We start from the raw sequence: 27,914 nt of genomic DNA, 5'->3' as shown, positions 1-27,914 counted from the left end.
GTGCACTGAATGCAAAGGATGTCAAGCAGAAAATAAAACTATATATGGCCAAATAGTGGAATACTTTTGGTAAAGTATTTATCTCATTGGTACCACCCTGCAGTCAGGCAAGGCCTGGATAAAAAGTTTATCAGGACTGTCAGTGAGGTAAATTAAGGTTAAACAAGCAACTCTGAATCTTCCATTTCCTCTTTTTTCAGTGCCTAAGCCCACAACATCTAATGAAAGTATTCATTTTATATCATAAATGAATACTTCTTTAGAGCTTTCCCCTCTAACCTCTTCACATTTTCCATCACTGGCCAGCAGATTTCTTAAATGACACACATTTGTCATGTTGTTTAGTGCATGTCTGAAGGGGGCTTGGTTATTATGATGATGAGCATGATATAAAAATTGTGCTGTGCATCATAGATTTGTTGTAGGCAGCACATCAGAGCAAGCCCTCAGATGCACACAGGATGTGTAACCTGGCAAGAAAGCAGCTTTTTAACCTGCAGAGGGAAATTTCTGACTTCTTCAGCATAAACTCACCTTTTAGTATTTAAAGGATAATTTTTCTCTAAAGAATATACTTAAGTTTTTTATTTCCTTGGAAAACACAAGAGGGTTTAATACATTGTATATTATATATTGTATATTATATATTGCAAGACACCTTGTGACTTTTTTTTTTTTTTCAAAATATCTGTCAGGATTTAATTTTGAGCATCCTCTATTAATATTTACTTGTGCAAGGACAGTTTTGTTTTGCAGTAACATCACTCAGACAAGGGATGTTACAATGAACATAACAAAGTGTGGAATCTGAGTTTGAATGGCTTTGTTCAACAAGTGTTCAAGCAGTATTTTGTTTTCTAACATCCCTTGGAGGTTGGATGTTAGAGATTCCTACAGGCAGAAAGGTGGAGAGGAGGGGAAACCAGCACAGCAACCTCTAACAAATGGAACAGCCTGCACTTGATGACTTTAGAAATAAAACACCAAAGACGTGGTTATGCACAACCTGGAAACGTGATAAGGGCCTGGTGGGTCAGAGACAGCCTGAGAATCTGGTTCACTGAGGTTTGAGGAGGTGAATCACACTGACCTGCTTATTTTTCATGGTCATTAAATACAGCCAGTTAGGCAAACAAAAGAAACTGTCTGAAAATAAAGGAGAAGATGTGACATGATATCATGCATTGCTCCAACACTCAGGACAGAAAGAGGTCACGTATTTTTTGTATAGTTCAATGTAATCGGTCAAATAAAACTCAAATAGGAGATTGTCCATTATTACCAAAAGAATGAAAGAGAATTAATTTTCTTCTGTAAGAACTACACCCATGAAGTACATAGTGTATTTGTTCAGCTGGGAAAAAAAAAAAAAAAAATCTTAATTTAAAAGTTATTATTAGCCAGGAATAAATGTGCTTTTTCTTCACATTATCAGGTGGTAATGTAATTTTTCCTTGGATATTATGCACTCACATAATTAAACATGTTACTGAATTTCTCACATACCCTTTCCTTTTCTTGTTATTGATGCTACAAGTTTGGAAAGGGTTTTCTCTTGATGGGTCTTAATTCCTCTGGGCTACATAACTCTACCCATCACCAGAAGAGTCTATTTTCCTACTATGAATTCAGTTCTTTCTAAACAAAGATAAACAAAGGAACTGAAAGGAAAAACACATCAGTTTTTGCATTACTAATCACAAAGTGCCATATTTTATTTTAATATATTATCTCCTGCTCTTTCACTGTCCTGGAGAGTTCAGCTTTCATAATAATGCTTGGAGTTTAACTAGGCAGCAAGGACTCCTAACTAACAGCCCTAATTAACTCCTCGATTGCCATCAAACTGTGACAATTCTGCTTTGATTCTGTTTCACCCTGGAGTGCTTTGCCTGGCTTTGGGACTCCCCTGTCTCCCTGAAGGAAACATCTCACAAGGCCACATGAAGAACTGGAGCCAGGAGAAGCCTTTCACTGCCAGTGTCCCAGCTGGAGTTAGGACAGGCTGGAGTCCCCATCCCTGCCCAAAGCCCTGTGGATGTGGCACTCGGGGACACGAGTTAGTGGTGGCCTTGGCAGTGCTGGCTTAATGGCTGGCCTTGATGATCTTAAATATCTTTTCCAGTCTTAATAATTCCATGACTCTTTGTGGCAGCAGGAACCTGAATGTCCAGCACAGGGCTCTGTCCAGCTCCCTCCTTCAGGGACGCAGTGGGCACAGAGGGAGAAGCAGTGGCATTTTGTTGGCTCAGAGCTGGCATCCATGGCATCGTGGCTGGCTACAGACGTGCCCCTGGCACCTCCCGGCCTGCAGGAGCACGGAGCTGATGGGAACCTGTCCCTGTGTGCCTGGGCTGTGTCTCCAGGAGCTGGTGGCAGCCAGAGGCTGTGACAGCAGGAGCAGCAGCCCTGCAGAGGCTGAGGGTGCTGCTGCAGCCCCCTGAGGGGTCACACAGCTCTGCCCACTGAGCAAATCCCCCCTCTGAGATGTCAGCTCTTAATTCAGCTGCTGTTGTGAATTGCAAGCACGAAATATCCTTCTGGGGCTCAGCTCCACACTCAGCAAAGACCACAATAATGGCTCAGGCAGTGCCCTAATGTGAGAAAAAACCCAAGACTTAAGCCAGGTTTTGCCTGGATCAGGTTCAGCTCAACTCCCAGGATCAGCGTTTTCCTTTTCCTTCAGTGAAGTCTGGATTCCAGCATGGATCTTTGCCACTCAAGATTATGCCTGTCAAATACATGAAAACACACTTTTAATCATGGGATTAGCAGCCAATATCTCAGCAGAATGGGTGTCTGGGGGAGCCCTGCAGCAGCAGCAGGATCCTGGCTGTCCCATCGTGTTTAACCAGAGCTGGGGCAGTGCTGTGTGTTCACAGCACAGGGAAGGAGCAGGGCTGGGCTGCTTTCCTGACTGCAACGTGCCAACAAACTCGGAGGCTTTCCTAAGTCAGCAGAACATTGTTTCTCTCCCATCATCTCCCTGTTAGGCCTTGGGAATAGCTGAGTCTCAGAAATGAGCCCTGTGCAAGTTCAGCCAGCTCGGGAATGCCCCAGCTCTGTCAGCACAGGAGAATATTGCCACTGCTTTTCTGGCACTATCAGCTCCTTCACAGATTTTCTTTCTGAATTGCCATTTCTTGCTCAGCCAATTTATTGTGTGTTAGATTTTGTCCTTTCTTAGGCTACCCCCTTTTTATTTTTTTGGAGGGGGGGAGGTGTTTGTTACTAGGCTAAGAAAATGCAAATGAAAATATTCATGCTGGTTCATCCTTCCTTTCAACCCAAACCATTCTAGGATTTCCTCTAGCACTGTAGAAGTTAAAACTACTGCATGTAGTAAGGGATAGGATGGAGAAAAGTCTTTTTCTGGGAGTGGCCAGGATCCCATGTGTGTATGTTCAGACTGAGACACTGTCTCCCTTCTGTTTGGGTCATTTGTGAACAGTTTTTCCTTCTCAAAGATCTGTCATTAACAGGACATTTTGTTAATTTTTAGTACCAAAGGAAGGAATTCTGCTAAATCTCCAGGAGTTAATTCCCAAAATGTCCCCCTTGATATTTCCTGGTCCTGGGAGAAAGACCTGTGATAGTTCTAGACTTTATCATTCATTATTTTCACAGTGGCAGGGTGTTATTCCTCATCACTGGGATATGCAGTGTCCTCCAGATTTATATTGGACTGGAATTCTTTGAAAAGTATTGATTAGAAAGGGCAACAAAAGAGGCAAGTGAGTGTGCAAGAGGCAGCTGAAGGTGCCCAGGGATGTCTGCTGCTCTCACTCTGCTCTGAGGCATCGCTGCTGTGAAGGCTTTGCACCAGCACAGACACAGACTGGGCTGAAATGGTTATTCAGCACTTTTGTTATCCCTCCCTCTCAGAAATTCACTTGCAGAAACAGATTCCCTTCCTGAAGAGATGGGTCCCGGAGTCAATAGTGGTTGGGGCTGGGATATGTTTGGATACTCAGGCTCAGGTTGTAAATCTCCCCTGCCCTGCCCTTCTGGGAGGTGTTCCCAGGTCAGGGTGTGTCCTGTGGGACTCTTGTATCAGCCAGGGCCCAGCTGAGGCTTGCTGGCAGCTGCCAGAGCCATGCCTTGGCTGGGAGCAGCCACAGGCCAGCAGGAGCTTTATCAGTCCAGGCAGAGAAAAACTTCACAGCCTGAGCCACTTCCTACCTCCTTTCTGTCCATCCCTTAGGAAAAAATCTGGAGAAGCTGTAAAATGTCCGGGCTGTGTTCAATACTGGCATTTCTGTGGTGAATCTGCTGGGCTCTTATAAAAATTTCCCAGTTTTTCAAGAGCTACCAGGGCAGTTCTTGGACTGTGAGAGCAGCAATTGGATTTGCAGCGGGAGCAGCTGCCTTTGCTGGAAGCACAGGCACAAAGAACAAGCATGTGCAGAAACTTTGATGGAGTTTTGTTGCCAAAATCCTTCTCTGGGTAGTTTGTAAAAGACCCTGAAGCTCATCTGACGCTGATTAGCTTTTGAGGCACAATTGCTACAATGAGAAAATTTTTACCGATTTGCATGTGTTGACAATTATTCTAACAGTAGCAACCTGATTATACCAGTGTGTTAGTCCCAGATATGGTGTATTATTCCCTAGCTTTAGGAATAATTCTGATAGTTATGGCCTCTGGCTTCATTTAACCATAGCCCTAATCACTTCTGATTAAAACATACATAAATGAGTTTGTGGGGTTTTATTTTATTTTTACACCTCAGCTTTTAGGGTTTTTTTTTTGCCCTGAAGGAAAGAAAAAGAGAAAATTAGGTTTCAGCATAGAGAAATGTTTGAAAGACTGTACAATAATAATAAAAAACATTTTTGTTTCCAGAATATTTTCTTTAACCACCTCATTAATACAGTTTTATTATTTTGATTGGATTAATTGCTGGAAGTTTTGAGTTCGGATTTATTATATTATTTGAGTTGCAATGACTCTCCTGTTACGTTCTTCGTGTTTACCAAGGGGTTTACTTCTCCACACAAATAACTAATTAGTCAACCAGTTTCTCATTTCTCAGTGGCGGGGGACTGAAAACTGAATTTCATCTAATTTTTCATTCTTTTTTGATGGTATCATTGGAGATGGAGGGTTGTGATGAGAACCAGCCTGTTAAATCCCTGATGTGACAAGCAAAACAAAGCTGAGGACCCTTTTTGCTCACGGGGAGATGGGGTGCATGTTTCTGTGAGTGCTCTGCAGCAAACCCTGCCTGCACTGAGGTCACACCCCAGGGCCCAGGAACCCCTGCCAGGGCTAAAATCTGAGATCAGGGCCAGGCTGGCACTGCATAAATCATCTGCAAGGTTCAATCTGGGTATAAACTCCCAGGAATTTGAGGGACGCTCTGGGATCACCCAGGAAAAAGCTGCTGCAGGTGCCCCACCAGCAGAGCTGATGGATTCAGCCTGGGGTGTGTCTGGGCTATCAGTGAAACTTGGGTTTCCAGTGACCAAAAATGCACAGCCACTTGTGGCACAACACTGATGGGAGGTTTTAGTTGTTTGGGTTTTTTTTTAATTGTACTCTAAGTTAACATTTCCAGTCTGTGGAAATACTGTAAGGCCATAAATCTGTTCCATAAAGCTGAAAAATGGCTCTTGCATAAATCCTAAATCTTCAGTGAGTTTAAAATTGCATCTGACCTAACACCTTCCTTAGCAGTGTTTCCAGAAAATGTGATTTATTTCAGGTTTTAGATTTTGTTAATGATATGTTTATTCTCATTGCTAATAGTATCGATTTCAGTTAAATTTGCTTTTTTTTAAATTTTAAATTTCTTATTTTTTTAAAGAATCCAGCCAAAACAATTTGAGCATGTCCGAATCTCTGCAGGAGAGCACTGCAGGAGGTTTTTCACAGCCTACTGCTCATGTAGCATAGAGTCACACTTTTAGTGCATTTAAATCCAAATTCAAATCTGTTCATTTCATGTGATTTAATGGTAAAGAAGCCTGCCTTAGGCTTAGCTTGGTAGCTGGAGTGTGTAAATCAAAGATGGGCACTGGAAAGCACAAGCAGAAGAGAGTTTTTATTTTCCTTTCTGACTTTTTAACAGCATCTTTTGGGTTAACTCTGTGTTAACAGAGCATGGTTACAAGGAATGTGTTTAGGCTCAGGTTTAGACACAGTGAGGTTTAAAACTCACAAAAGGTTTTGAAAACTGTTAATGATGATCTCCAGGGGTTCCTCCCAACCCCAGCCACTCTGTGATTCTGTGGGATCCCAAAGTCAGACATACAGAGAGCTCTGAAAGCCTTGAGGATCAGGAACCAGCATGTACACATTTACACCTGACAGGAGAAAATCTGGAAAAGCCCTTTAGTGGGGTCACCACTGCTCCCTTTAGCATTTCTCTCATAACCTGGCCTGTAGTTCTTCAGATGTCTAAATTCTTACATTTTGTCTCAATAGCACTGTGTGATAAAGCATTTATGCTTCTTTTTCCCTTTGAGATGAAATCATCTGGTTGCCTTCAGTCCCTACCTGCAGTGGAAATTAATTCAGGCAGAGCAAATAATGCCTTCCCTGTGCTGTTAGGACAGGCTTTGTCACAAGGACCAGGAGTTATGCCCTGTTTAGGGGCTGCAGCAGCAGATTTTAGGCAGTGGCCTTATATATGAGTAAAAAAAAAAAATGGAATCCAAATCTCTGTATTCACCTGCACCTCCTAATTAATACATTCAATCAATCCACATTGTGGAAAAAGAAAGTGAATCACAAAATAATGGAATGGTTTGGGTTGGAAGAGCCCTTAAAGATGATCTCATTCCAGCCCCCCTGCCAGGGGTAGGGATGTCACCCACTCGACCAGGATGCTCCAGGCCCCACCCAACCTGGCCTTGGAAAATGAAAGCCCTGATCCAATATTCCTCCAATGACTTTAGTGCCACAAACATTTTAAAATTATAAAAGAACCCCACAAAACAAAGCAACACAATCTTGGAAGCTGCATCCAAATGATCTTTACAGAATCAAATGTCAGTCCTGTGACAGGACATTACTATAACATGCACTAGACAATTGTTGTTATTGTTTTCATCTCACATGGGATAGGAATTAGAGACCCAGCTATGCAAGGCTGGGGATGTACAGATATATAAATATATATTTATATATATATCTGGGTTTTGCCCTCCCCAAAGCTTACAACCCAGCCTGGGAGCAGGAATACCTTTGTTATCTCATGGCCAAAAAGCAGAAAAATTTCTGTGTCCTCAGTAATGAGCGTGGAGAGTGGTTCAGCTGGAGAATTGCTGTGCTGCAATAAGGTTCCCTTTCTGCTCTTCCTGGTGCCATATGCTGCCGTAATTAGTGCAGGCAAAAGGTAATGAGAGCACAGTGGAGAAGAGGGAGCTCCATGGGAAGCAGGTTGATCTCTCAAACTCTGCATTATGTCATCCCTGTATCGAGCACAATACAGTTTTGATCCAGATTTTTAATGTTGCACTTATATTTTGGGAAGGTTTTTTTATCTTTCTCTGAGAAGCTCCACTGCTTCCCTGGGTGTGGATATTTGTGCTGTAATTGCTGCACCAGTCTCTCCCAAATACCTGTGAACCTTTTCCCAGGGCTAGTGGCTCACGATTTTTCAACCAGCCTTGATGTAATGCCGCTTATAAATTTTAAATTATTTCCATATATCTGCTAGTCTATTTTAGTTGTGCACCAAGTGCAAATTCTGATTTCTGTTCTGCATCCATAGCCTCTCTGTGTCTCCTTGGAGGTCTGTGTTTAAGGTGTGCACTCAAACATTGGAGCAGACAATTTCCAGTCTAAGGGAGTTGTTTTTGCTGCTCTCTTTGCAATACCTGGCTCAGACAGCACCAGGACACGAACCCAGTGCATGGAGGTCACAGTCAGAATATGTTACACCCACTTTCCCTTCCCTCTCTTGTCACACAGGCCCTTGGGAACTGTGAGCTCTTGACACAGTTTACAATGTTAAAAAAATAAAAAAAAATCCACAATGAAATAAACTCCACGAGCAGCACTAAACTGCACTGCTGCAAAGCAGAATAAAACCAAACTAAAGAGTAATTGGCACAGCAGAGAGCACAGCTCTGTGTACCTCTGATATATCACAGTGCTCAGGACTGAAGATACAGGAAGTACAGGTAGAAAAGCTCATGTTTGACCACCTAAAAAATGGTCTGATTTTAAAAGCTGCTGTGCTATCGACAGATCCCACCGAAGTCAAAAGTGGGAAGTGAATCTTTGCATTCAAAACTTCTGTTTTTATCACAGTTTTTATGATGGCTCTATTCTAAACCTTTGCTAGCAGAGCCCTCAAAAAAATGGAACAAAGAACAATCATCTTAACTGTACTGCAATATGCTCTCACAATAAGTAAAAAATGTGGTGGGAAAGACAAAGTACTACTTTTACAATATCCTGTGCCAAATCACAGGTTATACAATCCAGGTTTTTATTTGCACAGCCAACAGTGCTTTGTAGAGCAATCAGGGAAGATAATACAATCCATTTTACATTCTCATTACTTCAGAAGTGTTGAATCTTCTGAAATGGTTTCGGGGTTAATTGAGAATTTGCAGCTTTACAATAGACTAGGAATTGTTTAGGCTGCCCTTGTTTCATATTTTTGTGCATACCTTTGTTGCAAAGTTATAAAAACAACAATAAAAGAAGAAACAAAGAAATGAAATGAAATAATGATCTGCATTGTTGCCATTGCAGGCACTCATTTTTGCAGGAGATAAAGCTGAGGTATTGATTAATGTTTAAATGGCTATTAAGAGGAGGGACGTGTTGGCTTGATGGAACATCTCACTGCACACTAACGCTTTCCTTTGATTCCTTTCCACATATTCCCTAAGGGATAATTTCTGCTCCTGGGGAAGCCAGTGGTGAAACTCTCGAGTTACTTTTCTGCCAGCATAAATAAGCCAACAATTTTCCCTATTTATCTCTTCTTCTGCATAAATTCCAAAATCTTCTGGTTTCCAAATCTGCTCTTTAACTTATTTTAATATCATAAGAGCCCATAAAGATGTGTAATTTTTCCTGGCTGTATATGCTGAAGTTTGGATGCTCCCTCTGGCTGCCTGAGCACCAGAATGTTCCTGTGCACCACAGTCAGGCTCAACAGCCCCCAGGAAGTTTCATTTTTCAAGCCTGAAGCAAAGTTGTGGTAAAAAGCAGCAGCCTGGGCAGGGCTGTCTGTCAGCACTTTGTTAGAAGCTGGCATTTTATTTCATTCTACCTTTTAGTTTTCTTACTTCCCAAAAAAATGTGTTATTTTTGTTTATTCCCTCATACTTGCACTGATATTTTTTTTGTTTTTGCAACATTATCACACAGGATTTTCAGGTGAATTCACTTTCAGGTGAATGCCACTGAGAGGCATTGCCTTAGCACAGACTCATTAAATAATAACAGGTTCCACGTCAATTACTGGTAATTTAAAATGTCTATAAAAGGTTGTATGGTGGTTTATTACCTATAACAATTCACTACAAAAAAAAAAGATAAACACGTTATTATCCCAGGTATTGATTATATGATTGGAGTTTTGGTTTAAAATATTAACACATTTAATTGGAGAGGGAATTGGTGTCAGTTAATTCAGCTCTGGGTTGTTCTATTACTTAATATATTTAACTGAGTATAGAATTAGGCCCTAATCATGAACATTCTTACATTTATTGCTTCAGTCAGGCAGGGAAGTTCCCAGTGTGTAAACTCCACAATCTCTCTAAGCATTTCCAGTTTTGGGGGCTGAATATTTGTGCTGATTAAAGGGAAAAAATCACACCAGGGAATTTCATGTTGGGGGAATCTTGGAGACAGCATTTCCAAACTCTGATTGAGACAACGTGAATGTGGTTGAATTTAATCAGAAGAAGGAGGAAGCTCCAGACCCCAGAGTGCAGAACAAATGTGTGCAAGCAGGGCTGGGTGTGACCACCTCCCCACAGACCTGGGCAATTCATTGCCTCTCTTTTTGCTACCATCCCCCCCAATTTAGTACCTTTCCAGCTCACCCAAAATATGTAATGGTAAGAAAAAGACAATTAAAATCACTCCAATGTAAATTAAAAATACAACTTCCAGTCCAACTGGAATTTTGGGTCTGGAAAAAGAAGGGCTGTGATAGGATTCATGAGGTCAAGGTGGGTGCAGAGGCCTGTTGGAAGCGTTCTGGCTGTATTACACAGCAGTAGGAAACAGGTCCTATATAATATCCTAAATATTGATTTCTCTGCTAAACTTTGGGACATATATATATATCCAAAGGAATTGACTGAAACCTCTCTCTATATCTGCCTCTGCCAGCTAAGCCTGACAACACTGAACTGTCTCTAAGGGAAGGCACAAGCTTAAATTGTGTTTTAGAAATATTAAGAGATCCACTCACGAAAGCCACTGAGTGCACAGACAAATTCCTTTGCAGCAATGCAATTGTTTCATGTTCAGATCAATAATTTGATAACAACTTCTGCACTTCTGTTCAGGTACTCAGTGTACAAGGACCCAGCAGGGTGGCTGGAAATCAACCCCACCAATGGCACGGTTGGCACCACGGCAGTGCTGGACAGGGAATCTCCCTTCGTGCAGAACAACGTCTACACTGCTCTGTTCCTGGCCATCGACAGTGGTGAGTACCCAGCAGGGATAAAATCCTGATTTCCTGCTTGAAATGCTCTGTCCTGAAAGCTGCACGTGTAAAAATAACCATGAGCTGCAGCACTTCTCTGCCTGGACACCTAAATGTGTTAGAGACCATTCTGGAAAACAGAAGAAAGAGGAATTAATTTGCAACTTCAAATTTGTTACAGTTTTAATATAGGTTTATATCTCACTTGTTTATTCCTGCACTGTTGTCTTAATGCTAGGTGCAATTAGTTTAGAAACATTCTTGGAAATGTAATAAATCATCCTAATCAGAGCTAATTTCTTCACAATATTTGAGCAGTCAGCGTGCCTGAGGCACTTAAACACCAATAACAACTCATCCTTGATATGCTGGATTATAATCTATTCAACAAATGAGAGTGACAATAAAAACATAACTAAACTCCTTGTTAAAATGCAATAATTTTTGCATATTGTGTGTACTAAAGTTCCTCCTGTCAAATAGAATCCAAATTAAGCTATCCAGGAAAAATTCAGCAAGTGACTTTGGAGCAGAGGAAGAAAGAGAAAATCCTGAATGTTCCAAATCTCCCGAGCTAAAGGCACAAAATAAATAAAAGATTTGCCTGTAATATAACAGCTAATATGCTAACACTTTTTCACAGCTGCAGCTGGTTTAGCTCTGGTGATGAATTGTAAAATGCTGTTTTTAAGAGAGCAATTCTACATTTTTGTAAGCACATGACTCAGGGAACATTTGCAGGGTCTGACAGGAGAAAGAAAATATCGCCTTAAGTATAACAGAAAAAAAATGATTTACTTATACATTGATATACATATTTTCCTTAGGAAATTTCTGGGGGGAAATGTAGCACTAAAGATATTTCTATTTTTTGCTTTCTATTGAGTTTTTTTTATTTTATTTTAATGCATCTCAAAATCAGGTGCACTGGGAAATGTCATCTCACAATGAAAGTAAAAATTTGGGATATTACTGAGGGGTTACCCAAAGGACAAAGCTGTGTTTTAAAGGTGAAGTCAGTTATTGTCAAAGAGAATAGGTGGACAAAGGAGATGAGTGTTTTTGACTGTGGGAAGCAGCCTGAGTAATGTGGATTTTGGGGGACACCTTTATGCTGCAATTTAGGCCTTGCTCATTTATTTTAAACCCAAAACTTTGCTGCTTTTAATGCTCAGATTTTTCTTTTCCATTCTGGAAACACGGGAGAAGGGGAAGCTGTGCTGAACATCGGGGCAAGAGATGAGAGGAATGCTGTTCACTTGGGGTTCTGAGCCAGCACCTTGTTCCAGCCCCTGTAATTGTGTTTATTTGAGATTGTGCAGCTCTGTCAGCGCAGAGTTCATCTCCTCCAGCGTTATTGACTCCTGTGAAGGCAATGATTACAAAGCACACTCAGACTGTCATGCTAAGGTGTTAATAATGATCATTTCAGAGCACTGCACTCCTGCAGCCTGCAGCCCTGCCACACGTGGCAGTGGGAGCAAACAGTAGAATTAATTAGCTGATATTAACCTTGTGGCTCTGCATTAATTACCAGGCAGCTTGGGGAGCACATTAAACTTAGAGATGGGCTGGGGAGTGGGAAAATTTTCTGCTGGCCTGGATGAATGGCTCTGTGGCTAAAGCAGCCAAGCAAGTTTTAGAGCTGATCTCAACAGGTTGGGGGTGAGCCTTGTCCCCTGCAGGGACAGCAGGGACTGACTAATCCTGGGATTAGTTCCCAAACTGGTTTCCAGGCCACTGAGAGTGTGAACTAGCACAGCTGGGAGACCCACTTTATCTCTCCAACCATCAGAGCTAATGTCCAACTTGAAATATTGCATTAGATGAGAAGACAAATTGTGGGAGAATGATATGAAATGAATACGGAATTATTTCAGGACTCTAAAAGAAGGTTGTGTTAACTTAAAAAGGAGAAAAAATCAGATTGAGCATAACTATCTGCATCTCTTTCAAGCAGCATTGTCCACAGATTGACGATCTCTTCAGGTTAATAAGTGGAGCCTGTCTAGCACCAGTGAATATGCCTGGGACTTCTCAGTGAGAGGGCAGCCAAAGGCAGGATTAAGAATTGCCAAATGAAATAGGGTAATAAAGTGAAAATTTAGAGGCATTTCCAATAGAACAAGTCATTTGCTTGGGCTAACAGACCTGTGGTGTAAAGGGAAGAGAGGAAAAAAGAAATTCTTTAGCAGAAATTGTTTTCTCAAATGTGTTCAGTGCAGGTTTTTATTTCCTTTGGCCTCTCAGCTTATCTCTGAGTCAAACCTGAGATGTGCTGGCACAGGCACTGAGGAAGTCTGAGCTGCCACAGGCTTTCCTTTCCTTTCCTGGAAGTACAGAGAGCCCAGGTAATGCCCAGGGCACAGCCCAGCAGTGGGAACTGGAACCCAGAACAGCTCCCAGCAGAGCAGGCATTGCCAGATCTGTGATCATCTTTACCAGAATTTATAGTCAATAACTCAAAAATCATACAAAGCCTTGTACCTTGTGCTAAAGTACATGAGACATATTCTAACACATAAATACAAATATTTAATGCTCACAGCATTAGAGTTTGTAGGATTACAGAAAAGCTGCTGTTGTGCCATTGTGTTCCATGCTCACCTCTTTCTAAAATGCCCTGACATTCTCGGGTGAGGAGAGGAGACAGCTGAAAACAAACTCCACAGTGATCCTTTTTCCATCCCCTTTTGCTGATGTCAGTAGAGAATCTGTCACCAGTTCCAGCAGGAACTGACTCCTTGTTACTACACTTCAGTGCAAGGAGCAAGTGCCAGGGCATTTCTTTTTTATCTGTAAAGTCTTGGATATTTCTGTCATAAGAAAATCCTGGAGCTTTGTGCTTGGTAATTCTTTGTATAAATCCATCACATCTTTATCTTCTTTTGGGATGTCACAAAACTGTTCTTTACCAGTAGGACAGGGGGCAGTGAAAGGGGCATGGAAAATGGAGTCACTCCACTGCAGGAAATACATTAGCTCTTTCTGAGATTCCTTTTGACCTTTATGAAATTATTTCTCAGCATTATCAAATTAACTGCAGCTGAAGGTGGTTAAGTATGAATTATGTTATTCCTGATCTAAACATTTCCTGTATCTTCCCAAACACACTTGAAACAATGTGTAACAGCAAATTTGATGGAAAGAGTGTTAATTTATAGATAATAATTTTTGACCTTTTATGGGGGTGCATTACACTTTAAAAAGGACTTTTTGGAAGAAATATCCTAATTTTCTCAGTACATTTGATTTCAGTAAAAGGTCAACGTAGTGTCCTTAGAATTTGAAAACTTTTTATTAAAGACCTGTGTGAGCACAGAGTCTCTGGCCTATTAAAGAAGAAATTAAACACTGGTAGGAAATACCATGCAGCAGAGTTAACACATTAAAGTGTCATGAACTGTGTTTAATCTGAGAATGAGCTAATAATGGGGCAAAGTCAGGTTTATGCAAACTTGGGAAACATCAGAGGTTTCATTCAATTAATAAAAGTGCCAACAACGGTGATAATTTTATTTCCTGGGTTGAGCACTCTAATCCCTGAAGCCAATGCGGTGTCACAGCATTCTTGGGAGCTTTTCTGCCAGTCACACCCTTGTGAAACACACAGAAATCGTCTGGGTTTGAGAAACCCGTGTGGAACAGACCTCCCAAATGTGCTCTGTGACCACACTGTGGTGTCACCCTGCAGATTCTATTATTCACTGGAAATTTGGGATGAGGAGCACAAAGCAGAACACCTGTATGTTTTTCTCATTCAGCCAAGCTAGAAACTCACCAGGAAAGGTCATTTTTGCCCTGTGTTCTGAGAGTTTGAGTCACAGTCTAGAAAAAGTAAGGGAAGAGGAAACAATGGCTGGAGGTGAAGCTAAAAAATACCTGGAAAATGTGTTAAATCTTTAAAAGATTCATTTCTCCACTTCCTTTTAGAGGCACGAATAATAATTTGTCCCCAGATTTCCCTTATTTATGCAATAATCACTCTTTTCTTGTGGAATTAATATCCCATTGTGTAGCCTTTATCTATCTCTGTAAAAACAAAATCTTTGGGGTTTTTTTTTGTTTGCTTGACTGATGGAAAACCCACCTGTGTTGCCCAAGGCTGTCACCTGGAGACAAATAATGACAAAACAATCTTGCTGCTTGGGCTAAATGCAAACTGAAGTTGGATTTCACTTTTCTCGTGGCACCCCAGTGGGGTCCCACCTAAAGCCAGAAATGTTGTCCCAGTGTGAGACTCTGATCCAGTATGAGAATTCCACCTTCCTTCCCTGCCATTCCTATCACCAGGGAGCTGCTGAGACAAAAATTGGGAATATAAGAACTTCTGCTGCATTAACTAAAGAGAATAAACCTCATTAAAATTAATTTTAGTTGTGAGTTGAGGGTTTGCCTTGAGCTACACTGGCCAGTTTAAAAAAAGAGCAGCTTGGACCTCGCTTGTGGCAGAGTCACACTTGTGAGCTGTGCAACTGTTCCAGTTTTCCTGAGCAAAATGAAGAAATAGTGAATTAAGGTTTAGTTTTCACTTTTTCCCGTGTTCCCAAGGAGCAGCTGAGCCCAAACAATCCTGAATCCCATTTATTGTGCAGGTCTTGGCACTGCTAATCATTAGAAAGAAAACTTATTATTCTGCACTCTGTGTGATGAGCAGTAACATGCAGCACCTCGAAAAAGCTGGAGTAACAAAGAGATGTGTGGCAGTTTGCAATCAGAACTGTTCCTTGCATGTATCTAACCTGTCTTCTCGCTCCATGATGTACATAATTAAATTACCATAGATTGATTCCACCTAAAACACGCTATTTTTGAAGAAATCAGGCAATTAGTTACCATGGCAACCCAATTAAGCCGGTTTTATACCCCTTATCTTAATTGCTGTATTAATTGAGAAGAGAAAATAAATTGAAGAATCATCCTTTTCTTGCCGTTTTAAATTTCAGTAAAGTATGAATTGCACACAAAATATTGTTTTAATTTGTCATCATGGACTCATGATTGGAAAAAGAAATTAGAATGCTGAAAACAGTATTTAAGACGGATGGCATATGTCAGTAGCAATTTGATATGCTGAAAGAGCTGTGCTCTTCTGAAATGTAATTACTCAAAAACAGAAGCAGCATATATTATCTGAGGGGATGAATGAAGGGTTGTAACTTTGGAAGCTTATTTATTTTATATATTTTACAAAGCATCTATATGTTATTATATATGGAAAACGCATAGGAAATTTGAATTCATGGGGAATTAGGGACAAAATGTCAGCATATGGCTTTGAGGAGAACAGCTCTGTGAGCAGCACACCCAGATTTTGGTGTCGTCCCCCTCTCCTGGTCCCATTTGCTTTGGCTGAACCATTCTGGAGTTCATCCTGAGCAGGGGATGCAGCAGAACGGGGCTGTCTGCTGGGATCCCTGCCTGCAGGGATGGGACTGCTGCCAAAGCACCCAGCACAGATTTTCTGAGCAGAAAAACAGCATATGGAGGGGGAAAAAAACCCAATGTGAGGGATGAGACAGAAATTTGTGTTTAGATTCTCAGAGCAGCAGCATTAGAAAGCGTGAGAAGCACTGTTCTCAGAGCCCTTGTCTGAAGAGCAGGGTGTAAGTCGTGTGACTTTAATAATCCTGCTATTATTCTGTGCAGCTCTTCATTAAGATTCAAGCATTAAAAGTATAGAGTATCTTTTTCTGTAACATTTCTTTTCAAACTAATTTTTTTCAACTGGAGATACCAACATGGCCTATTTATGCTGGTAGCACTAAAATCCAATTTGAAATCCACTTTTCCTGGTACCAGCCCCTTGCATTGGAGACTCAGTTCACCAGCAAGTTTTCACTTTGTTTTAGTAGGAAATTTTCCATCCTTCAGCCTTTGTTTCAGCAGCTTTTACACAGAGCAGTGATGCTGTTTCACTCCCATGATTGCCACGGTACATTCCCAGATGTGCCACTTCTGGGAGTCTGGAATTCTCTCTGTCCCCAGTGGCTCTAAGGGCACACAAATATTTAAATTGTTAAATAAAGAGGAGGCCAGTTCTGGTCAGTGGCAAATGGGATCAGAGTTCTTTGGAAAAGCTGCTCCTGAGGATTGTTGGACCCTTTAGGTCTTGCTTTGCTCATTAATTCTGCTTTCAGACACAAGGTTTGACAATACAAATTAAAAATTTTACTTCAGAATTAAAATATCCTATGGGTAACTTTCCTTTCAAAATCAAAGGTGTATGGAGATCCTGGGATTTTGAATTATTTCAACAGCATAATACCATCAAATTTATGAAAGTTATGTATTCCCAATGGATGAGCTGTGACCATTTCTGCTTGATTCATTTCTTGTTACATTTTTAGGACATGTGTTAACAAGCTCCAGTTTATGACCCTGACATTTGCTTGTTTTTCTTTTGGAGGTCTTCATAAATCAATGAAAGATTTTTGCTTAAATCATTATAAATAAACCAAGCTGAGAATAAGTCATTGAAATAGACAGAAGCAATTTCCTTCCTCTCTTTTTTTTTCGTGTGTGTGTAATATTTGCCCAGCCCCTGAACCATACAAAGAGTGAAACATTTGCATGGCAGGGAGAACGCAGCCATATCTGTGTGTGACAAAATAGCAGGACATCCATAATGCTGTTGGCTTCTTCATTTCAAAGGGCAGATTTTAATATCACTGACTTCAGAGAAAGATAAGAAGGGCAGTGCATAAGACATTATCAGTCCAGTGTGGAAATAATGCATTCAAAATTAAAGACAGCAGTTTAATTAAGTGCATGAAAGGCTGGCTTTTATGATCATATTTCAAATACTAGAATGTCTTTTCATCCATTCTGCCGTATGACTTTACTTAATAATATATCAAGAATAAAAAACGTATTGGTGTCTTTCTGTAAATTCAATTAGTCCAATAAAAAGTGAAAAATAGTTTCTTTTTCATTAAAAAGAACTCAACCCTAACCCTTCTGATGACAAAGTGTGAGATGAGAAGGGAGGGCAAGGCTGGAGAAGGATGAACATTCTGCCTTTGTGATGCATTTCTGTGTGCAGGAAACAGATGAAGTGTCACCATTAGTAACATTTGTTATTGAAAGGACTGATTGGTTCTGCTGGAGGCAGCACTTTATCAGATCCAGACCACGGGGTGTTTGCTTCTGCTTTGGGATTCTCTCCCAGCACAGCAATAACTCAGTTTATTAAAATATTCTATGGATAGATCTCAGGGTATGGATCCTTTCGAAAGCCCAGGTTATTGGGCTGCTGTGGCGGGGTGATTATGCTGAGGGGAATCTCTTGCAGGGCTGAACTGTAAATGTTGTGGCACCTTGCCCTGAATCCAGCCTCCTGAACCCATTCTGGGCAGGGTTTGTGCTCAGGGAGGTGCAGGATCACAGTTTTCCCTGTGCTAAACCAGAAAAAAAGAGGAATTAACAACCCACGAGTGCAGCGTTTCAGATGAGAGACCCCGTTAAGTGCTGGCCACAATAAAGGACAAAATGAGTGTTCAGAAAACTTTGAGATGATTTTATCGGGGTGCCAAAGGGAGCTGAGAGGAGCTGTTGTGCTTTGGGCTGGAGGCAGCGGCTCAGCCATGGCACAGACTGCAGTGACTGGAGTTATTACCTCCTGTCAGCTCCTGTGTGACCCCTGTGAAATGAGGTGCTGGTCCCAGCCCCGCTCCCAGCAGGCAAACTCTGCCTTCCCAGCTCCCCCAGTGCTGGTTTGTCACTCACAGCCCTGGCACGGAGCCTTGGAGTGCAGAATAAACAGCAGCCTCACCTCTGCAGCTGGCTCTGGGGTCAGGGCTGAGGCTGGCTGGCAAATCATTGCAAAGGTTTGAAAGCGCTGCTGGTACCGGGTAAATAACCCATCTCATTTCCCAGAGCTGCCTCTGGCAGCTTTCACTTCTCTGACAGAGCTGCACGTGGCCCTCAGCGTTGTTAGGAATGATCTGCTCCTGTTCTGCTTCTGGGCACCCACCACACAACCTGATTCCTCTCTGCTGACACTTCTCCTCTGACTTATCTTATTCCTGACTCTTTTAATACAGCGCTATCTATCTGGGGGATGGTTCCGGGTATGTTTCTCTCAGTATGTGCTGATGAACAGATTCTGTTCCAGATATCTATTCATGTCCTACTCTCATTTTAACTTCAAAATATTCCTCTCCCAGAGGTTTTCATTAGAATAATTTTCCACACTGTGGAGAATCAGACAGGCTTCATTCTGAAAATCAGCAATGAATTTACAGGAGTGACTCATCAGGTTTTTTAAGCAATAATTTCCATATAAAAGAGGTAAGAACAATAAAAATTATTTCCCTTTGCAAGCCTGCAGGTGCAAATAGGAGCAAGAGTTTATGGAAATGTGATTTAATAAACAGATGTTTGTTTTTTTTTCCTACAGGTAACCCTCCTGCTACGGGTACTGGAACTTTGCACATCACCTTGGAGGATGTCAATGACAACGTCCCATCCCTTTATCCAACACTGGCAAAAGTTTGTGACGACGCAAAAGATCTCAGGGTAGTGGTTCTAGGAGCATCAGATAAAGACCTTCACCCCAACACAGACCCATTCAAATTTGAACTCAGCAAGCAATCCGGCCCAGAAAAGTTGTGGAGAATCAACAGGCTTAACAGTAAGGCTGTAATTTTGATTATTGTGCATTGATTCCCCCCACTCCTCCATCCCAGTGTACTCCCCCAGAGGGACTGGGGGAATTTAGGAGGGGTTTTGTGTGAAAGGTTTGTAGGATGGACCCACTGCTGCTGCTTTACCCTGTGCTGTGTCTGCTGGACCAGCTGCCTGTGGAACACTCCAGCTCCAAAACCTGCAGCTCCTTCTCTTGTTATGTTGGCTGAACTTTCTCCTTTCACTTTTGCGTTAATGAGGGGCTACAATGACTGAGGATTTTGTGAAGATTACTGTATCACATGGCACACAATTTGTTTGCACGAGGTGCACAAGGCCTTGCTATAGGACAGCATGAAAGTTTTGCATGGACTTTAGCAATTTAATTGAAAAACTTCCTAATTTTAAGTATTTAAACTCTTCCCAAATAAAATACCCCAGTTGCAGAAGGTTTGTATGCCAAATTGAGGGCACAAAGTACAAAATTTCTTTTTAATGTAGATTATTTCTATTCTGGAATGTATTCTTTTTCTCTGCCACTCTCCAATCTTTTAGTCCATGCCATATTTTTAGAAGAAACTAGAGATGGATGTGATGGCTGTGCCTGCCTGCAGGACAAAGGGGAGGAGCTGTTTTCTGGGCTATTCCCCAGACATCAAAGCACCCCTCTGTTCCACCCTAAAGGAATTATCACACCCACCTGTGTGCCAAGGGCTGCTGTGGCCCTCAGTTCCCAGGTGGAGAAGATCTGTGGATCTGGAAGGGGCTTTACTTCCCTTCCCTGCCTTCTCTGGGAAATTGTGGAAGTGCTTCAGCAGCTTTGCCTGTACTTCCTGGCAAGAAGAGTTATTTTTTCCTTTAGCAAGTTAATTTATTATCTCTTCTTGTCGTTTTTGGGGTGACGTGCCCTTAGCATGTCAATAGTATATTAGTTTTAACTGGAAACTTCTACCAATAATTTACAGACCAAATAATGTATTTAAACAAAAGAGGCTCTTGCAAGTCTTTCTTTTGGTGGGGTTTGGAATAAGTTTGTAATTAGATTTCGGCCCATGAAAGAATTTCAGTACTGTCTCTTCTCTCCAATTCAATTAATTTGCCTTTTTCTTAGTGTATTCTCATTTTCTTCCTGATTTCCATGGCTAACTGGTGTGTCTGATGTTGCTTGTAGATTCTTTCACTCTTTCAAGCAACCAACATTTGATTAATTCTCCCCTCATCCTTTGCAGATACCCATGCCCAGGTCATCCTGCTTCAGAACCTGAAAAAGGCCAATTACAACATCCCCATCTCAGTGACAGATTCTGGAAAACCGCCTCTGACCAACACCACAGAACTGAGATTACAAGTGTGTACCTGCAAGAAATCCAAAATGGACTGCAGTGCATCTGATGCTCTCCACATCAGCCTGACCCTAATCCTCCTTTCACTCCTCAGTTTATTTTGTAAGTCTTTTGCTGAGCTGTAAGTAATGAGGTGTTGTTGATCTGCTCATTTGAACTCTACATCAGAAAACCCTCCAAGGGAGAAGTTAAATTCACACATTGATACCATAATGCTGTAATTTTGGGTTCTTTTTCCATGAGGGAATAGCTGTGAGAAAGGTGGGGGTAGGGGGATTTCCATAGTAAAAAAAAATAAAATAGCAATGAATGCCTGATTGTCCAATTAAGAAATAGAAGCAATAATTTTAAGAAGAATCAAAGGGGATCAGAGCTAACATATGATGAACTAAGAAGTACCAGCTGTAGTAGCAGATTTGTGCAATGCTTGCTTTCATCTCTCCCCACTTGAATTCAGTTCAAACCCAGAAAGAGGAGATTAAAGGTGTTCATGTAACAATGGCTGTTCTGGGTCACCAGGAAAACGAGGACTGTCTGCTTCAATCTATTCCTCCACATAAAATGTGCAAGTGATTGGAACATGAGGAACTTATTTGAGATTCTGGGCTTAGAACCACCCAGAGCTGATAATCAAATGCCCAGTCTGGGTTGGAGGGCAGAGAGAACTGACAGATAAAAGAAATTTCTGCTGTTTCTGGGAAGGGAATTTTGTAAATCTTATTTGGAAAGCTAACTTGAACTGGAAGTGGGAAAAAAAAAATCCCAGAATGATTCAAAAGTAGGAATTCCAAGCCATGGAATCCACCATTTAAACTGGGTGTGTCCCTGGCTAGTCCTGTGACAGCTGCCAGCAAAATTTTTGATGCAGTGTTAGGTTTGAATTTTCTCTGTTTCAAAGGAGTATCTGTAGCTACAGATAGTAAATCTGTTACTTAAGGACTGTTACTTTCACCTTCCATTAACAGACTACATTGTCTGGTGACTTTCAAGGCCTTGTACTGTCCATCAGAGAAAATCTGCCACGAGGTCAAGGCAGAGATCCTTTACACATCTGAGGCTTGGTGTGTGCTTGATTACACATCCTGTCCATGTTTTCTTCTCCTTTTATCCCAAAAGGTTGGCATGAAGGTCGTGAGCGAGCTGGTACCAGCTAATGTTTGTGATGCTCTTTGAAGATGAAAAGGACTATATAAATGCTAAGTGCAAATTCCTGCTCTTAGTCTCAATCAGTGACATCTAAAGTGTCTGCTTTGGCTTTGGTTCAGCTGGGCTGGGTTTAGTCTCCTGGAACCAAATGCAAACTTCAGCTGTTAGGAGTAATATGTTAAAAATATTTGACAGGGTGTGACACTATTGCAGCAGTGATATAAATATGCAGCCCATTGATTCAAATATATTCTTGTTGCCACTTCATAAATGTTGCTGCTGCTACGCTAGGCGTGACTTTCACCACTGGAATTACTTTCTTATCTGACGTGATTTGCACTTGAACTTTATTTACATTGGTGCATCTGCTCAGAATACAATGAGGTAGAAAAAGCTTTTTTACTTTGGAAAGCTGTTATTTTCATGTTGGTTCTTTACAGCCCCCACCAAGAAGTATGATCATTTTCCTTAGGTTGAATTATAAAGCCAGTTTTAAGTATTGGAAAGCACTTTTTGAGTTGTTCTCCTTGGCTACAGGTCTTGTCCAGCTCAGCTGTGAGTGGAATACATCCCAAGGGTATCCCAAGGGCATCCCAAGGGTATCCCATGGCTGTCATTCCACCTCTGGAGCTGTTACCCAGCCATGTCTCTGCAAAGCCAGCAAGCACCACAACACCCCTGAGCATTTTCCTCAGGTGTGAACGACTGCACGGAGGCAGGAAAGAATGGGGCTGGGAGCTGGTTAAAATAATGTGGTTCTGTGTTTGAACTTCTCTGAAATGCTCTGCTATCATCCCCTTCCCAATTCATTTCCACACACAGATTTTTTATAACTGTGATTAGCTCCATTGCAATGTTTTGTATAGTCCAAATATTTATCAGAGTAATCAAAGATTACGATGCCATAAAAACAAAGAGGACTTTAGTGCTTATTGAACAGATGAAACGTCCTATTTCTAGTGGCAAGTTATGGGTTTAATTTTAGCAAAAGCCCTTACGTGGCTCACTTTGCTCCCAGTATTTGTGTTTTATGTGGCTCTTGTTCCTGGAAGGTAAATCCTTCAGTCAAATGAACTTTGTTACTCATGCCAAAGTATTTCTTTTTGTATTTGACATCTGGTGTGAGGATAGATAGCCCTCTGAAAGAGCTGCTCGTGGTAAAAGAGTCTTGCATGAATATCTTTCCTATAGAAAACATCTTGGTATTATCATTTAAATGGTGCAATTATTATCTATACTTAGAATATGTGCCTCCTTCGTAAATCATGAAAGAAGTCAGATGTGGCAGATTTCTGAAGTGTCTGAGCACACAAGTGAAGAGCCTGATTAAAACTGAAATGGATGCAAAACCCAGCAGTTCCTCCCATTCTGGAGCTATCCTACTGTGCTCACTATATTGAAGGATAATGGGATACAGACTGCAGAGCTGCCCAGAAGCCCCTGGGAAGGTAGATATAGTCAGAACCAGAAAAATTTAGGAGTTTCTGGCAGCCAGAAATAGAAAATATAAAATGCCAAAATACATGGGCAGATTTGCACAACAAAACATCGAGGTGGAATTAAAAGGTGATGAGTGCAAAGTTGATTGGAAAAAGGAGCATCTTTATATATTTTGTATTTGACCTAATTACCACTGGGATTTACTGAGGTCAGGCTGGGATGATGGAGACTGGACAGGCACAGAAGTTTCCAAAGTTTCAATTGTGACAAATATTGGAAAGAATATTGTCACTTGTCATTAATGCATGTTTAAGATGAGACTTCATGTGGTGGCATTTTGTCCTGTGTCAGCTTTTCCTTGCCATTACTGGAGACGAGACAGGATCAAATGTTCAGATATCCAGAATTTAGTGCTTTAGGTTGAGGAAAAAATGTGAAAAGAAAATCTGTGTTCCTGGTCAGGGAGGGGAAGTACAGCAAACAGTTCCTTGAGGAGAAGAGCAAGTGGGGAAAAATGAAAATGTGTCAGGAGCAGGTCTGGTGCTGGTGTGAGATTGTCCATGATGCCCTGAGTTCTGCACTGCCTCAGTCACTTCGTGTTTCCAGGGACACAGCTGAACCAGCTCTGCCCAGAATTAATGTAAAAAAGGGACACCTCGACACCACCAGAATTGCAAACAGCTTCCCTCTGGAAGGCTCCTCAGTGTGTTCAGGGAGAGAGCAGCTCTAACATTGCACGAGGATGAGGGATGGAGATAGAGGCAAAGCAAAACAAGCAAAAACCAAATTTGTGCATATTGCCATAACAAAGTCAGCAACAAAATCTCCCCCAGGCCCTATGGGAGACTGAGAAAGAACCACTCTGGCTGGCAGAACTAAGCTTTAGATCTATTACAAATTATTTATATTATTATTAGTAATTAAAGTAGTATTTGAATTCTGGGCTTTTGATTTTATAATAACTATTTCACTTAATTGCATAATCATAGAATGGTAATTGCATTTCATATCTTCTTTCACATTCTACCAACATAAAAGACCACGTTAGATTCAAATGTGTGGAATGAAGGGAATAAAAGAACAACCAAAGGCACAATAGTCACATATTTTTACTTACATTTCTTTGCTATAAAAAGACTGAGATTCTAACACTTCACATTGAAAAAACCCAATTTTTTATCTTTTTTGACTATCAACCAGGAATAAGCTTTTTTTGTTCACCTGGCCAGTACAAGGCTGGAAGTTGACTTGAGCTGAAATAAGCAGTGTTCCATTATTCTGAACGGAAAGTGAGGTGCCAGATGAGGGAGGAAAACACTTCCTGAAAGAAATTAAATAAGCTGGAGGTCTCTACATTGCAATTAATTTGTTAAAGTCAGGGTGAAAGGCCTCAGGTGTGTTTGTAAAACAGACTTGCACAGATGTCTGTGCTGCAATTGCAAAGAAGCCTTAGAGATACCCCTGAATTTAATTTCCTAGTAATTTCCACAAACTTTTCCTATTTAGTGCTGGCTGTCCCTCACTGTATTGTCTTTTTCTGATTTGAGGAATGCAGCTACAGGGCCCATAGAGAAAATACAGGTGGCTTTTTTTTCCCCTTGAAAATGATATATTTATTATTAAACCACTACAAAAGAAAAAAAAACAAAAAAAAAAACCACCAAAAAACCAAATCTAATTATATTTAACTGGTGGGTTTGAATTTCCATGGAGCTGGACAGGCAGAGTTAATCCTGCAGTGTTATCTCTCACCCAACTCATTTTTCAAAGCAACAGCAGCCTCTGTATCTCTTGTTTTCCCCTTGTTACTTGTGTAGGAACATCAAGTGGCTGAAAAGTGAAACAATGAATTCCTGAAAGGTGCCAAAATCAGACAAACCCCAGCAGGTTTGAAATGCAGCAGAACTTTAAGGTCACTGCTCTTCCCATTACCTGTGCAGATTTGTTACCTGCTCATTCCCACTTTTCAGCCTTTATTTTGAATTACTTGGCTTAGTTTTAACCATTCAGGTTGATTTTTTAGTTCAGGGCTCAACAGTTCAGTTGTTCCAGTCGAATTTTGGGTTTTTCCAAAGGAAAAAGTTCATCCCTGTTCCATCCAGTTCCAGAGGAACCATGAGAGGAAGGGTTCCCAATAGGTGAATTTGCTAAAACCAATAATTCTTGTCTGTTTCTTTGTTTTGTTGGTTGGGTTTGGTGGTTTTCTCTTTACATTTTAAGTCATTTTAGCACCTTTTAATCTTCTACAGCAATTTTCTACTTTGCAGAGCAGTTTATTTAAAAATAAGTTAAAAAAAAATCAGCTAAATTAAAAAGACTGAGGAAGTCTGCAAGATACATTTTCCCATTTCTGAGAAGTGAAATATCCCTATTTTGGCTAGAATTGTGAAAATTATCAAAATGGGGAGAGTTTTGCTCTGAGAGGTGTTTTATTGAGGTGGTTGTTTGTTTTGTTGGTTTTTTTTTTGCACTGCTCTAAATTGAATTGCATTCTTGTGCTAGAGCACAACCATGTAGGTACCTAAAATATCACCTGAATTTTGCTCTCCAAGTAAAATATTTATATATATATATATAATGTATGTATATGTTTATATAAATAATATATATTATATAGATATATAATATTCTGTATATTATATAAATATATATTTATATATAATATATAAAATACAATAAGTATAGATAATAGATATTTTTGTATAATATATATATAGATAGACTACAATATATATTATATATTTATATTGATATCTAGTGAGTTCCAGAAATGCAAATCTCACCTCCTAAACCAAATAACAGCAGCAATATCCAGTAATCACTCACTGCCCTTTTTACAGATGCTTTGGACCACATTGATATTCTTATTTTTGCAGCCAAATATCACTGAAATAGATGCTTTCTCAAATGCCTGTACGAGGAAAACACCACTTTTATTTGTGTCCTTAAAGATTTTGGTTGATTATTAAGGAAAGGCTGCCTTGGGGGTTAAGGAGGTGCTTCAATTTGAGCCAGCCTTGATTTGAATCTCAATTTTAACACAGAGCTGTGTCCATTCTTCTGATTTCTCTGCAGGTTTTTCCAGTCCTGCAACATATTGCACAGTTTGGGAGCCCACCTAAAGTTAATGGGGCTTGGAATGGCCCAGCAATCCATATGGATGTCCATAATTGGGAACAGGATGTTTGTACACCAGACAAGACAAATAGAAATGCCCCCAAACTACACATCAGCATATTTAAAATGTGCTTAATAACATCACATTTTATCGAGTCAATTAGGTGGGAAATGGCATTTTACACACATTTGAAACCGTCCAAACACATTCCAGAAGTGCAGAGGTGAGAAAACAGGGCAGTTTGGAAGGTGTGTGTTTGGAATGCTGGAGGGAGCAGACACAGCTCCTTCCCTAAGAGCTGCACTATTACTGCTGATGGTCATTCTGGAGGCATGGAATGGACATTTAAAGAGATTGGTTTGATAGCCCATTTAGTGCTGTGAATTCAAGTGAGCGCTTTTATGTTTTCATTTTCTCAACAGTACTTCACAGTAATTGTTGATATATAATATTTTGTATTTCTTTTCCGAACAACTTCTTAAAGCCACATAAATATCGAATTTCAGATAGTTATCATCAGGATTGCTCTGGAGTGGCCTATGATTAAAAACCAGCACTGAACAGATGACCAGTTGATGTATCATTTTTCTGCCATTAATGGTCATTATACACCGTGGGATGTTTGTTTCTTTTCTTTGTTTTGGATCTTTTCCTACTCTATAACATCCAAATAATTTGATGTAAACAGCTTTCTATTCAGATTTGGGAGGGATATTAAAGATTAGGAGGAGCCTAAAGGTTTGGTGATGTTGCCTTTGCTTCTGTAATACCCAGTGGATACTTACAAAGCCCTTTAAAAGGACCATTAATGTTTGGAGTATTTCAGATTACATCTCAAATCCATAATTTTTTCATAAAATTAATTGGGATAGGTCATTGCTTGGTGCTTAGATAAGTGCCACATTTAGGAGCAGTTCTTCAAAAAATTTGAAATCAGCACATTGATACCAACACAGCCAAACCCAGCAATTTTCTATTTGGTTTTTTCCTTTTCTGTGGCTTCTAAGCATAATACTTCTCTCTAGTTTTTATTCTTACCCAACAAGAATTTCTTCAGATGATTAATTTAGGATTTCAAGCTGGGTTTTTTCTATACCTACAGATCTGAATGTGTCTGGATTGTTCATGTTCTGCTTGTTTAGAACTGATGGTAACCTGTGCTGTGCTGCTGTGGGAGATGAGATCTGACTGCCTGAGCAGCTTCCAGTCCTTTAAAACGCTGGCTTCCTGCTACAGCTGATGCATTTCATTTCCAGCATCCCTGTGAAAAAATCAGCAGACTTGTTCAATGCTGCTATTTCAAAACTGTACTTATTCATTTCACTTGTTGAATATTTTCAACAATTCCATTCAATTTATCAGATTAGAGCAGGAGAAAATAATCCATGCAGGCTGCAGGCAGCCACCTCTGCAATTCTTTAGTTTTGACAGAACTGGAAAATGAAGGAAGCGTTTATTCCTTTATTGCTTAAATGAAGGCAACACTGCTTTGGCAAAGTATCCAAATGAAATTCACATCAATTTTAAAAAATAATAACGGAGTACATCTTGGCTGTTCTACCCTTAAACTCCCCCTCTCCCAGTGAGATACTTCATATCCCTGGA

General features: G+C 40.6%; 1 protein-coding gene across 2 annotated transcripts in view; it reads left to right on the top strand.

Moving 5' to 3' along the window:
• The window catches only part of CDH13 (cadherin 13), a 428,229-nt gene that overhangs the window by 388,162 nt on the left and 12,153 nt on the right, over positions 1–27,914 (top strand). Inside the window, exons 11-13 of one of the 2 annotated variants that reach the window (XM_014257138.2) lie at positions 10,492–10,634; positions 19,036–19,269; positions 20,492–20,707. In XM_014257138.2, coding sequence (XP_014112613.1) covers positions 10,492–10,634; positions 19,036–19,269; positions 20,492–20,707 — 593 coding nt within the window. Of the gene's footprint in view, positions 1–10,491; positions 10,635–19,035; positions 19,270–20,491; positions 20,731–27,914 lie in introns of those variants that run through there. The other variant, XM_005528228.3, reaches the window with a different exon arrangement.

This window comes from Pseudopodoces humilis, chromosome 14 (genome assembly GCF_049639895.1).
Source record: "Pseudopodoces humilis isolate 2021_Gansu_Grassland_sample_001 chromosome 14, ASM4963989v1, whole genome shotgun sequence".
Lineage (NCBI taxonomy): Eukaryota > Metazoa > Chordata > Aves > Passeriformes > Paridae > Pseudopodoces > Pseudopodoces humilis.
This window is presented reverse-complemented; position numbering and strand designations above follow the sequence as displayed.